Here is a 12,117-nt window from a genome sequence, read left to right as displayed (position 1 = left end):
TCGAGTCAAGTGACAATTGCTTTGTGGGGATGATTGAATGTCAGTGACAACCTGTAAGTGAAACTGGCTAGTCTGTTTTCACTGGCCAAGTTGAGAAAAAGGCAACAAGTAAACCAACCACATGAATAAGAAAAAGAACAGTTGGATATTAAAAAGGAAATAACTTTCAATAACCTGGACTCCAATCCTGCAAGCACTATATTCCTTCAGTTCACTGGGACCACAGTTGTGCATGTGTTTGCAGGATCAGGGTCACAGGTGAGGTATATGGAATTCAGGGGTGAAATCTTAGCTCCCTTGAAGTCAGTGGCAAAACTTTTATTGATTTACATGAAGCCATGATTTAACTCCAGGAATAGGGTTTGTCGGACACATACCAGACTAGTGGTCCATCTAGTTCAGTGTGCAATCTCTCACAATGGTGGGTACCAGATGCTTCATCAGAAGGAGCCAGAAACCATTTGTTGTCAGGTGTCTGCTGCTTCTTAACATAATTTTTTCTTTGTGCTGTGCTGGTTCTGGCTAGATAGCCAGTACAGCAGATCTCGATCGAACTGCCCAACAATACCTCAGGTTCGTTTTAGTAGCAAAGGCACTCGCCCAGGTTAATTGTCAACAAAGCATGGTCCTAGCTCCCTGGATCAATGTCTACAGTTACACTAGCACATGTATGCCTGTGACAGTGGACATGGCTCAGTGAATGGTGGAACTTTCCATTCCCCACTAAGCTGGACAAAGACGCTCCCTCTGAGATCTGATGCAAACAAGTTATGTATTGCCCCTCTAATGTGGTTATTTACTAAGCTTTACCTTGTACATGTTGGTTCAATCAAAACATCTCTATCCATAATATTGTCATCCTGACCGTATTTTTAGGAGGGGTCAACGTGTCCTTGTTATCTTTGTGGAGTGTGTTTATGCCATACTTGGTATTGAGGTTTTCTTGTACCACCCTTCTGGAACATGTTTGCGTGAGTATCCTGTGCCTAGTATTTCTTAGGAATGTGTGTGTTTTTGTAGTACCAGCCTTGTTCTTGCCCGGTTCTGTAAACTTGCAAGCAGGCATGTTTTGTAATGCTCACAGTCTGACTTTTGCTAACTTTGCTTTATATCAGCAGGGCTTGACTACTAATTTAGTTCAATACTCAGGCCTATTATGCTAGGCTTCATGTCTCAGGCTCTCTCCTTCTACTACACCATTTAGCAGATAATGGAATAACCTGACTATAGGCAAAGTTTTTCCCTAACTGCCACCAGTTATTGGTTGGAATATGCTCCAAAGCATGTGGGTGTCATTGGAATTGCCTTCTTAACATAATTTTTTCTTTCCACAAAGTTCACATGGACACATAATTCCTTAGGCATTTAAAAGTATTTATATTAACCTTATTATATCCAAACGACAACAGTTCAAACACAGTCACTTACAGAAGGAATGTCAATTATTTCAGCCATAGCAAATACATTTAGACCCAGAATACTCAAAAAAGGTCAAAATTTGCCTACACCTTGAATAGCTGATTTTTGTTTAATAACATAGGGGACACAGAGACACTTAATTTAAACTGATGCCCCAAATTCTGTATTTTCAGTTATCTCCATTTCAGCTAAAGAATCCTCCACAATGAGTTTCCATGAGGTATTTTGAATTTTTCCTTCTTTATATTTAAAAAGGAGATGGCACTACAACTGAGTGCATTGTGTATAAGGGGAGGAGAAGATGACTTTGAATACAATTGTAGACCATGGCCTTCCTCCACCCCCCACGTGGTAGTAAAGTAAAAAATATAGTCCACAAAACAAGGACATGTAATGCTGAATTATATATCATCATCCAAACTGTAGACGCAAAGTGGGTGTGTTGGATGGTAATATGCCTAGCTGCAGTATTTAAGAATGTGTGTACTAGCCAAGTCAAAAGGAGTGAAGGATTATATGCAGCACCTCAGCATCCAATTCTCTAAACAAACATGCCTGTGAGTGATTGTGTATACACTTAAAAGCTTGTGGGGTCAGGCCTTATATTTGTTAATCAATAAATCAAGCCTTCAGTGGCTTACTTCCAGAAAGCCAGTTTGAAAACTGCTAATTTCAGAAAGGCCTTTAATGAAGGATTTGAATTGTTTGAATAGATTGGAAGAGCAGTTGAAGGAAAACATTCAACTTTTCATTGAGGGTTGAAATATTGGCTCTAATGGCAAAATCTCATTTACTTGAATGGGTCCAGGATTTCATCCTTAGGAGTCTAATCTAAGGGTTTTTCATAGTCAGGTAATTAAAAGTTCCTCCATGCAAATGTAATATAAACCTCTTGATCTTCTTTAAACTCAGACAGCCTCTCTCAGTCTTCCTGCACTTTTCAGATTGCCATCTTAATTCCCAACCCCTTTGTACTTGCTACTACAATTTGTGTTTTATTTCAAGTATTAATTGCTGTATTTAGGGACACCCTTGGAGTACAAGGGGGAAAATGCTGTATTGTGCTCTGAATCAGGGGCAGCTACTTCAGGAGTTTTAGGGTGCCAAGTATTTGGAGATTATTCCAGGGGTTAGATGTCAAGGGGATCGGGTTGAAGAGGGTTTAGAGATCACAAACTGTAGGGATGGGGCTCCAGGGTTCAGAGTGTCTAGGGCTTAGGAAGGCTGCAGGGATGGTTCAGAGACCAGAGGAGGTCAGAGGATCCTAGGTTTGCAGGAGCCGGAGGTTCAGCACGAGACTCGCCTGTAGTTTCTCTCCGAGCACCCCTTCAACCCCAGACGAGTCCTGCAGCTGGCCCTGGCGTCCCTGCAAAAAAAAAAAAAAAACAACCTTTTTCCCCTGCCTAAAAGCCACGCCCCCTCCGCTGGGGGGCCTCCGGCAGCGAGTCACGTGCGAGCGTCCTCCGCGCGCCCAGGTCCGGGTAGCCGGGCTCCTCGCGCGGCGGAACTCGGGGTGGAGGGGAGCAGGTTTGCAGCGGGCGCAGTTGCTGCTTGCGCACGGCTCTAGAGTGGCCTGAGCAGCTGGGAGGAGGAGGAGGAGGAGGAGCCCGTGGCTGAGGTTACCCGGGCCCCGCAAGAACCATGCTGGCGGCAGTCTGCGGGGCGGCGTGTCTGCTGCCCAGAGTCCGGGTCGGAGCGGGAAGCTCCCTGCTCAGGTAGGGCCAGCTTCCCCCGCCCCCGGGCTCCGGCCCTGCCTGGGGCGCCCCTCGCTGCCCAAGATGTGCTAGCGGGGAACGCCGGGGGGCACCACCTGCGCAGGTGCCCCTCCCCCCGCCGGGCGCCTGCCCCATTGATACGTGGAGCCGGCAGCTCCCCGCACGTGGTGCCCCCCCGGGGCGGGGTGGCCATGGCCATGGGTAATGCGGAGACCTAGTCGTCACTAGGCCCGGACATGCTGTGCTCTGACCTGAGCTCAGCAGCCTGCCTCAGCTTGTGTGGCCCCACTGGAGACAGCAGGCTGTGCTGTGCCGAGCTGTGCCATGCCCTTGGTGTAATTTCTCCACGCCTGTCTTCCATAAGCATGGGTCTCTTTCAAATTCCCAGGCCTTGCCTACGCTAGAAGGTTTTGTTGACACAAGTTACCGTAGTTGTCCAAAAGCGCTGTAATTGCAATGCTTATGACTGTCCACACAGCACTCATGTTGCTGAAGTGTGTTCACAGTTGGTGCTTTAGCATCGGCACTGAGAGCAGTGCACTGCGAGTAGCTATCCCACTGTGCAACTCGCCACCTTGTGCTGCAAGAAGTTGTAGGAAGGCAGAAAGGATTGCAGTGCATCATGGGTGTGGGCTCAATGTCCCATGCTGCAGGGATTTCCATCCTGTTATTCCATCGGTTTCCAACTACATTTCGCAGCATTTTTCAACTGCCCCATTTTCCTGAACGCCCACCATATCCATCTGAAAGGATCCTACACTGCTCTCCACTGTTGTTGTCGTTAGTGTTCTGAACACATTGTGGCTGGTCATGCAGTATATCATCAGCTCCCAGTCAGAACTCAAAAATGAGGTGCCTGACCTGCTGTGTGCCATGCAAACAAACAATGCTGGATTACTGTTTGCATTCATGGAGCAACCAGCAGTGGTTGCAGAACTTCTGAATGCGCAAAGCCACCTTTATGGAACTCTGTACAGAGCTCGTCCCTGCCCTGCAGTGCAAGGACACCAGAATGAGAGCTGCCCTCTTGGTGTGGAAGCTTGCAACTCCAGATTGCTACAGGTCGGTCGATGATCAGTTTGGAGTCAGGAAATCCATTGTTGCAGCTGTGTTATCGCAAGTGTATAGGGCCATTAATTGTATTTTGCTACAAGGACTGTGAGTCTTGAAAATGTGTGTGAAATAGTGGCTTTGCAGTGATGGGATTCCCTAACAGTGGCAGGGCGATAGATGGCACGCATGTCCCAATTTTGGCCCTGGACCATCTTGCAATGGAGTACATCAATAGAAAGAGATGCTTCTCTGTGGTACTGCAGATGTTTGTGGATCATTGTGGGTGTTTAACTGACATCAATACAGGTTGGTCAGGGAAGGTGCATGATGCATGTGTCTTCAGGAACACTGGCCTGTACCGAAAGCTGCAAGCAAGGACTTTCTTTTCAGACCAAAAGATTCCAGTGGGGGATGTTGAAATGCCCATCGTGATTCTGGGAGATCCAGCCTACTCCTTACTACCATGGCTTGTAAAGCCTTACACAGGCTACATTGCTGTGTTCCTAAAAGTAAAGCTGAAAGTACTCCCTAGCCCACAAAATCAGTTATTTTTACTCTTCAAATACTGTCATTTAAATTTGAGACATAATTCATTTTTGATTTAAAAAAAAAAATGTTTCCCCTTCATGGATTTAGACTTTCAAACAGTGCAACATTTGGACTGTTATTGGGCTGGAAAGGTTAATGTTTGTTACAGTTGAGTTGGTGCCAGGCCCCACTACTGGCTCAAACAGTTGTGGGTGGATTGAGGATTATTCATTATAATGTATGTCTGCAAGTGGAATCACTAATAAATAAAAGGCAGTCTACAAAAATGATATATTAATCTAATTGAATTTGATTCTTCTCATGCTTTGTATTCCTTTTTTCTTTAGTTCTCAGCTGTCCTGGACCATTCAGTTTCGGGGCAATCATTGGCAGACTTCTATGCTGGCATTTCAGGCATCCCTCCCCATGAGGTATAATACAATTTGTATTGCATAGAAATTTTTCAGGTGTTCACATCCTCCTTAGGGAAGTTAGGAAAGTTTTTAAATGATTCAAATGAATGTGCGCACATATATACTTCTTTTACATCTATGCCTCATGATGTAGAAGCTAAAATTATTAGTCTCTAGTGTAGCATTTAATTCCCATATATGTAACTACTGCTTTAAATAACATTTTAGAGTTATGGTTAGTTGTATTTACTCATAATTCCTCAGTTATGAAGGTATGTAATGTAAGGGTATATGCTTGGAGATATTTGGGTTTAAATCTTGTTTGTTTTTCTTTTTTAACAGTAGTTGAAATGCAGCACTAGCCGCACCCAAAATATTTTACTGTACTCTTTCTATATTTATAATGTATAGTATCAGTTGGCATGCCACCTTTTTCTTAATACAGCTTGGTTAAAATGACTCAGTAGTTAGTAGCAAAATAATGTATGACTTTTGTTTCAAGCCAACATCCTAATATTAAAGTGTATCTGCCTATATTGTGTGTTTGTATGCAGTATAAGGGAGCCACATGACTTGGTGGACTGAACACCTGAATTCTAAACCTGGCTGCCATTGACTTATTGTAGCATTGTGCAAGTCACTGACCCACTATTTCCGTTTCTCTACCTGTAAAATCGGCATAATACTTCACAGGAGTGCTGTGAGGACTAATTAATTAATGTTTGTAAAGTGCTAAGTATTTTTCTGTGAACAGACTGATATAAGGAAATGTATTGTATTACTGTTCATACTCATTTGTTGCAAGAATGTTTTTCAAATTTCCAATATGTATAGATAAATATTCCCTGTTAGACAGACCCTTTTATTCTGGGATGGGGACGCTATAGAAACAAAGTATTATTAATTATTACATACTTATCCAAAGAAACACAATTTTTCAATTAATTTCCTCTACTAGAGCAGAACCGCTGAAGAAGAAGAAGGTGGATCCAAGGAGAGAACAACTACTTAAGGAGCGTATGAAGAAGAAGATTAGAAAGATGGAAAAAGCTACCCAGGAAATGATTCCCATTGAGGACTTTGTAACGCCAATCAAGTTTTTGGATGCGTCAAGGTATGAAGAACTGCCAGCTTTTACCTTGGGGTTGATAATGAACTGGAGATGTGCAAATAATAATGAAATACCCTCTACCTCCTGACACTACCCTTTTGCCTATAAGCTGCCTTGTGCTAGATACCAGGAAGTCAGTTTTGAGATAAATAGCTAAAGGATCAAGAAATTTGTGATTACTGCAGCTCAATTTTTTTCTTTGAGTTGTTTCTCCTTCTAAAACTATTTTTGAAACCGTGTTTTGTGTTTGTAATGGAAAATTTGTAATTTTGGGGATGGGGTACAGAGGGTTGGTTGTTTTTTGGGTTTTTTTTTAAAATAAGACTGATCCCATCCAATTCCAAATACTGAGATGGACTTTGGAGGAGTCTTTGGAGGGTCCAACAGTCTTATCAGGAGGAGGAGCAGAAGACCCTTCTAATTTTGGAATGTTCTCCTCCTTGACACATGCAAAAGCACATCAATGTAATTTGTTTGGTGCTGCTACTTTGTTCCCATTTTAGATTCATTTGTATCCCTGTTCTGGCACCTAGTGAGGGGAGTGTTGTTTATTGATTGGAGCAAGAGTTTGTGAATTGTAAGTCCTAGGTTCTACGCCTCACTTTGCCATTTACTTACTTTGGGCACCGTAGTTGTAGCCATGCTGGTCCCAGGATATTGGAGAGACGAGGTGGGTGAGGTAATATCTTTTATTACTTCTGTTGGTGAGAGAGACAAGCTTTTGAGCCACACAGAGCTGTTTCTTCAGGTTTGGGAAAGGAACACCCAGTGTCAGAGCAAAAAGCAAAGTGGAAAAAATTGTTTAGCATAAGTAGTTAGCACATCTTGTAAGGGACCATTCAAAGTAGATGTGGATCATTAACACCTCTGCAGTCATAGAACAAAAAGAGTTAGTGGGTTACAAATTGTTGTAATAAGCCATAAGTCCGGGATCCAATATTTGTAGTGTCTAGCAGAATAATTAATTGAAGCTCCCTTACAGTATGTTTAGCATAAGTAATTAGCACAATCTGGTCAACCTTGCATTGTGCTGTGACACTGGGAGTTCCTTTCCCAGACCTGAAGAGATGCTCTGTGTGGCTCAAAAGCTTGTCTCTCTCACCAACAGAAGTTGGTTCAACTAAAGATATTACCTCACCCACCTGTTCTCTTACCTTTAAAACAGATAACTAGCTTAGGTGTATTGAGGAATGTTTGTAAAAGAATCTTGCAAAATTGACACAATGTTTCAAGTTAGGTAGGAAATCTTCTCACCCACTCTTACTGTGGTGGTGACAGAGATAACATGAATCATATTTTACTTGCTCATTTAGAAACAAAAAACCACAAAGAAAAAACAGGTGAGTGGTCAAGTAGAATTTGCTGTTAGAAAATGCTGTGGTATCCTCCAATGAAAAGACCCTACATAAAGGCAATGTAGAGTATTATGTGTTTGTTGGACCTACTTGCCTCTTCGTATCTCACCTGTAGTTTTGTTAAATGCTTGCTCTTTGGGATATGAGCAGCTTCTATGTTAAAATGTTATCTTGTTTTTTCATATTTGTCAGAGTGCGAGAAATCTCCCCGCTGTCCTTTGAGGAGAATGAAAGGAGAGCCCTGCTCCTGAAGAAGTGGGCCCTATATAAGCAGAAAGAGCATGAGGAAGAGGTGAAAACAATAAAGTCTCTTATGGAAGCTCAACAGGAGGCACTAAAGGAACTGCGTCTCGAATCAGAAGAACTTTACCAAGCAGCAATAAGACGAGATGAGGACCTGTTTCCCTTTGAGAAAGAGGGGCCTAGTTACACACCAAAGATTCCTGGCTATAAGGCTCCTGAAGGGAAATTCATTGACATTACTAAAGTGTACACACAGTGAGATGGGAAGACTCTGCCACACAGCTGGCAGCAGATACTCAGTTCGTTAAAGGAGGACACAGTGGGATGGAACAAAACAATTCTTTTTGCTGTTTCAAACATCCCTATACACATTGCTGTCAAAAGGTCCTTGCTCCCTTTCTTTTTATAGCTGACCATCTTAACAATAAAACATCCAATAAAAGCAATATATCGTATTTGTGTGCTACAAACTAAAGCAGGGTCCCATATAGAGAACTATAGCTTCAGTGAACATTATTTTTTCACTTACAGAATCTTTTTTTCCTGTCATTTGTTTGAATAACAATTCTTCATTCTGGACAAACCATAATTCCCGAGAGAATAATTACTCATGAGGAAACATTGTTAAAGGAATTGTGTCAGTCTGCTGTAGGAGGAAGATAATAAGGAAGTGTCCATTTACCTTTAGCTCCAATTCAGGTTTTGTTGAGGTGTCGGTGTACAAATCAAAGGGGGAAAAAAACCAGCAGAAACAGAACAGACATATGTATCACAATAAAGCTAAAAAATACAGATTTTTTTTTTAATACTGCCTCTTAATGTGAAGCTTTTGTCATGGCTAAACAAAAATTCACAGAAGCCTGTGACCTGTTCCTGACTTTTACTAAAAATAACTGTGACAAAATGGAGCTGATGGGCAGGATGGAAGCCTGAAGTAGTAGAGGTGGTGGGGGAATGAGAGCTTGAGCCCCACTGTGGAAAGGGCCGTTGTCCCTGGGAGCGCCAGGGTCTGCCCCAGGGCTGAAGTGGAAAATATCTGAAGTCTCTGAAAGTCACAGAATCTGTGGCCTCCAACACAATCCTCTCCTTATGCAGTGCCAGTGTGATAAGCAGTTCCATTTTTAACTAATTTGCTTAAAACCATAACTTATTTTTGAAAGTCACTGAAGTCTTTATTTTTGTAATAACTTTTAATGCTTTCACACATGCATTTAAGAACAAAAATTGCCTGAGAATAATTTTGCAAGGGCAAACACCTGGTCAACTTTGTTTTGTGTCTGCTGCCCCACAGCACACTATGTTAAGGATGACAATACTGCATCTGTATAAAGTGTCTTTATCAAATATCAGCTGCTTGGGCAGTCCTGATGACTCTAATCTATATTGCCAATGGAGAGGCCTATCTTAGTTTTTAAATTTGTCATCTGGACAGCATGTTTAGTCCATGTAAAGAAGGGAGGGCCTCTAATAGCAAGAGCAGCTGGGCTGCATGAATGTGTACTGTGTCAAAGCAGCAGGCAGTATCCTTAGCTGGATGAGTGGGAAAGGGGACATGAAAGGCCGAAGACTGCAGCAGATGAGAATTAAACTGAGCACATGAAATATCCTTTTAAAATATTTACATCTCAATATGATGTCTCTTAAACACCATTAAATGTTCTCTAAATAGGTATTAATGAGGTGGGTGATAGTGGGAGCAGAAGTATAAGCTTAGAAGTCTTTTTCCTTTAGAGGCTAGAGTCTTATTTCAGGATCACATGCAGAAAAATAGCATTGGCCCTACATCTTCTGGTATATGAGGGCAGTCTTATTACTTTGGTTTGTTTTGACCAAGAGGAAGGTACCAGTCCCTTGGTGGGCTTTTCCTCAGCTTCCACACTGGATCATACTTTTGTTTTTCCAGAATCCGAGCTCTTTCACTCTTACATAGGGATTCCTGCAATGCATGACAATATAATGCTCAACACTTAATGTGCTGCATTTTCAAAGCACCCTATAAACAATAACTATTCACCAACAACTCAAGTTACTTCTTACCTCTGATCATACACAAGATAAATATAAAGTTAATTTGCCATACTAAAGTTAAAGCATCTTGTAATGGCAACAAAAGGAAAAGTCATGGAACAAAATGTTTGACATATACTCTATTAGAATACTGTTATTAAAAGTTTGAAACCATATACAGCAAAACAAAAACAAAAAAACCCCAAAGCTACAAATATTCCTGTAAGATCATTACTTTTTATAACAAAACCCCCAACCCCTATGGCCTACATTTTCAAAAGTATCTATTGGTTTTGAATACCTTGATTTTTGGGTGTTCAATGTTGAGATGCTTCTAAAGGCCTTGTTTTCAGATAGTGCTGGGCATCTGCCCTCTTAAAAGCAGACCCCTTTAATGCCTCAAGTTGGGAATACAGAAGTGCCATTTTGAAAATTTAGGCTTAATCCTGGCTATGACAAACAAAGCTTTAATAATATTTGCACTAACACTGATATGGTTATTTATTATTTTTGTAGGCCTCAATGGCATTCTATTACATTTTAGGGTGTGTTTTTTCAAATTCTCTCTTCATTGACAGCACAATTGAGGTTTCTAGGAAAGATTTGAATAAGGCAAGGAACATAGAGCAGTGAACTAGTGTGGTGAGATTGCGGGTATAGGGGACAGCATAAAAAAGGCAGGCAGGCTATTTTGCATTGCATGGCGCACAATTTATGTTTTATACTGTTCTTAATAATGTTTGGCATTCACTTTACCTTAGAGTCTAGACTTTTGCTTTTTTCCCACTGTCTGCAATTGCTGTAGTCTATTTTCCACTGTTCACAGGAGGGTACTTCCCCATACGTATAATAGTTATGGAAGAAATTCCGGATGCCCTTGCAGTGTTTCCATTCAGACCAATAATCCTCACATGTTCGCGGAGGCTGGTAAAACAGTGAAGAATACATTAAGAAGATACCTGCAGGAAGAGTAACCTAATATTTGGCTTCAGTAGTAAGATGCAAGATGTTTTGGAGTTAAAAAGTGCCCAGTCTGTGTTGTCATGGTGGGAAATAAAACCTGTCCCATCCATTTCAGGTCTCTGGATGGGTATTTTCCCCACAGGCTGTCTCAGTGTATTGTGTTTTGAGATTAATTACTATGTAACTGTTATTTCTTTACTCCTCTAACTGAAACCAAGGGTCTAACTCTTCGCTGTACAGAAGCAGGTACCAACGGGTCATGATCCGGAGTGCTGGGTCCTAGTCTCAGCCTCTGCCACCGACTCACCGAAGGACCCTGGGCCCATCCCTTAACCTGGGGGCGGTTTGCAGCGCGCAAGGAAGAGGCCAGACGGCTCCACATGAGCAGGAGCCCCGGCTGCGGGCCAGCGCGCACGGCTGGGCCGCTTAGAGACAGAGAAGGAGGAACCTGGGCAGCAGCAGCCGCGCCGGCCCCGCGCAGGAACGGGCAAGGAAGAATGTCCCGCCCCCCGACACTGCCGTGAGCCGCTCCCCAACAGAGCGGTCGCTCACTCACCCGCCACACGTCACTGTTAGCCATGGTGCAGGGAGTGCTGCTGGCCCGCCACCGCACAGGCAGGCCACGGCTAGGTAGGAGGCACCCCAGCGCAGCCTCACTGAGCCCAGTGAGCCAATCGGACAGTAGGGGTTGAATGATGGACAGCTCAATCTCAGCCAATCGCCAGGGAGCGTGTAAAAATTCCGTTCCGGCTGCTTTAAGGGGATTGGCTAGAAGGTCGACGCTGAGCCAGTTGTTGCCCCCGCTACCGATGCTCCGCCCATCTCTGGGGAAAGCCAATGAAGAGACAGAACTGGCCTTGAGCGACACAGCGCTGAGCCACTCAGCAGCCCCCTGCCGCCTCCGGCGTGGAACAAACGGGGATTGGGCAACCTGACGCAGAGCTAGATTTTGGAGCGTGGTGGGAAGTGCGAGATCCTTGCGCGAGGGACAGGTGCCACGTGCCGCTCTCAGCGCGCACGACAGAGGCCGAGGCGGGGAGGCACCAGCACGTGTCGCGCGGGAGCAGCAGCTGAGGGGGATTGGGAGTAGGATGTTAGGATGCCAACGCTGGGAAAACCGTGCCTGCAGGGGGAAGGAACGACGAATGCCCCGGGCCTAGCTTCGGGCGAGAGGGGATCAAGCCGGGCTGGCAGAAAGACGCCTTCCTTCCCACAAGTGGCTAAAGCATAACCCGCAAGGCAGCTGTGACCCGCCTTCCCTCCCTGCCCGAGGGACAAAAGGCTGGGGTCTCCCTGCCCTTCCCGCGCTT

General features: G+C 43.8%; 2 protein-coding genes across 3 annotated transcripts; one reads left to right on the top strand and one right to left on the bottom strand.

Annotated features, from left to right (window-relative positions):
• Positions 1-1,366: 1,366 nt before the first annotated feature.
• On the bottom strand, positions 1,367-11,505 carry CUNH22orf39 (chromosome unknown C22orf39 homolog). Of its 2 annotated transcripts, none has more exons than XM_067539881.1 (3): positions 11,364-11,505; positions 10,601-10,768; positions 1,367-2,785 (listed from the first exon to the last, which is right to left on the bottom strand). In XM_067539881.1, exons 1-3 carry the CDS (start codon positions 11,385-11,387, stop codon positions 2,684-2,686), a joined length of 294 nt encoding a protein of 97 aa, XP_067395982.1. In that variant the 5' UTR covers positions 11,388-11,505; the 3' UTR covers positions 1,367-2,683. The 2 variants fall into 2 exon arrangements, with proteins under 2 accessions (XP_067395982.1, XP_067395981.1); XM_067539880.1 differs by lacking the exon at positions 1,367-2,785 and adding an exon at positions 8,432-9,773 and having other exon boundaries at positions 11,364-11,491.
• On the top strand, positions 2,936-8,285 carry MRPL40 (mitochondrial ribosomal protein L40). The gene is made up of 4 exons (XM_067539879.1): positions 2,936-3,134; positions 5,063-5,146; positions 6,087-6,242; positions 7,787-8,285. Exons 1-4 carry the CDS (start codon positions 3,061-3,063, stop codon positions 8,094-8,096), a joined length of 624 nt encoding a protein of 207 aa, XP_067395980.1. The 5' UTR covers positions 2,936-3,060; the 3' UTR covers positions 8,097-8,285.
• Positions 11,506-12,117: the final 612 nt, after the last annotated feature.

The sequence above is a fragment of the Emydura macquarii genome, unplaced genomic scaffold, assembly GCF_026122565.2.
Source record: "Emydura macquarii macquarii isolate MOO-44397 ecotype Brisbane River unplaced genomic scaffold, CSIRO-AGI_Emac_v2 contig_554, whole genome shotgun sequence".
In the NCBI taxonomy this organism is placed as follows: Eukaryota; Metazoa; Chordata; order Testudines; family Chelidae; genus Emydura; species Emydura macquarii.
Note: the sequence above shows the minus strand (reverse complement) of the source record. Positions and strands in the feature narration are given on the sequence as shown.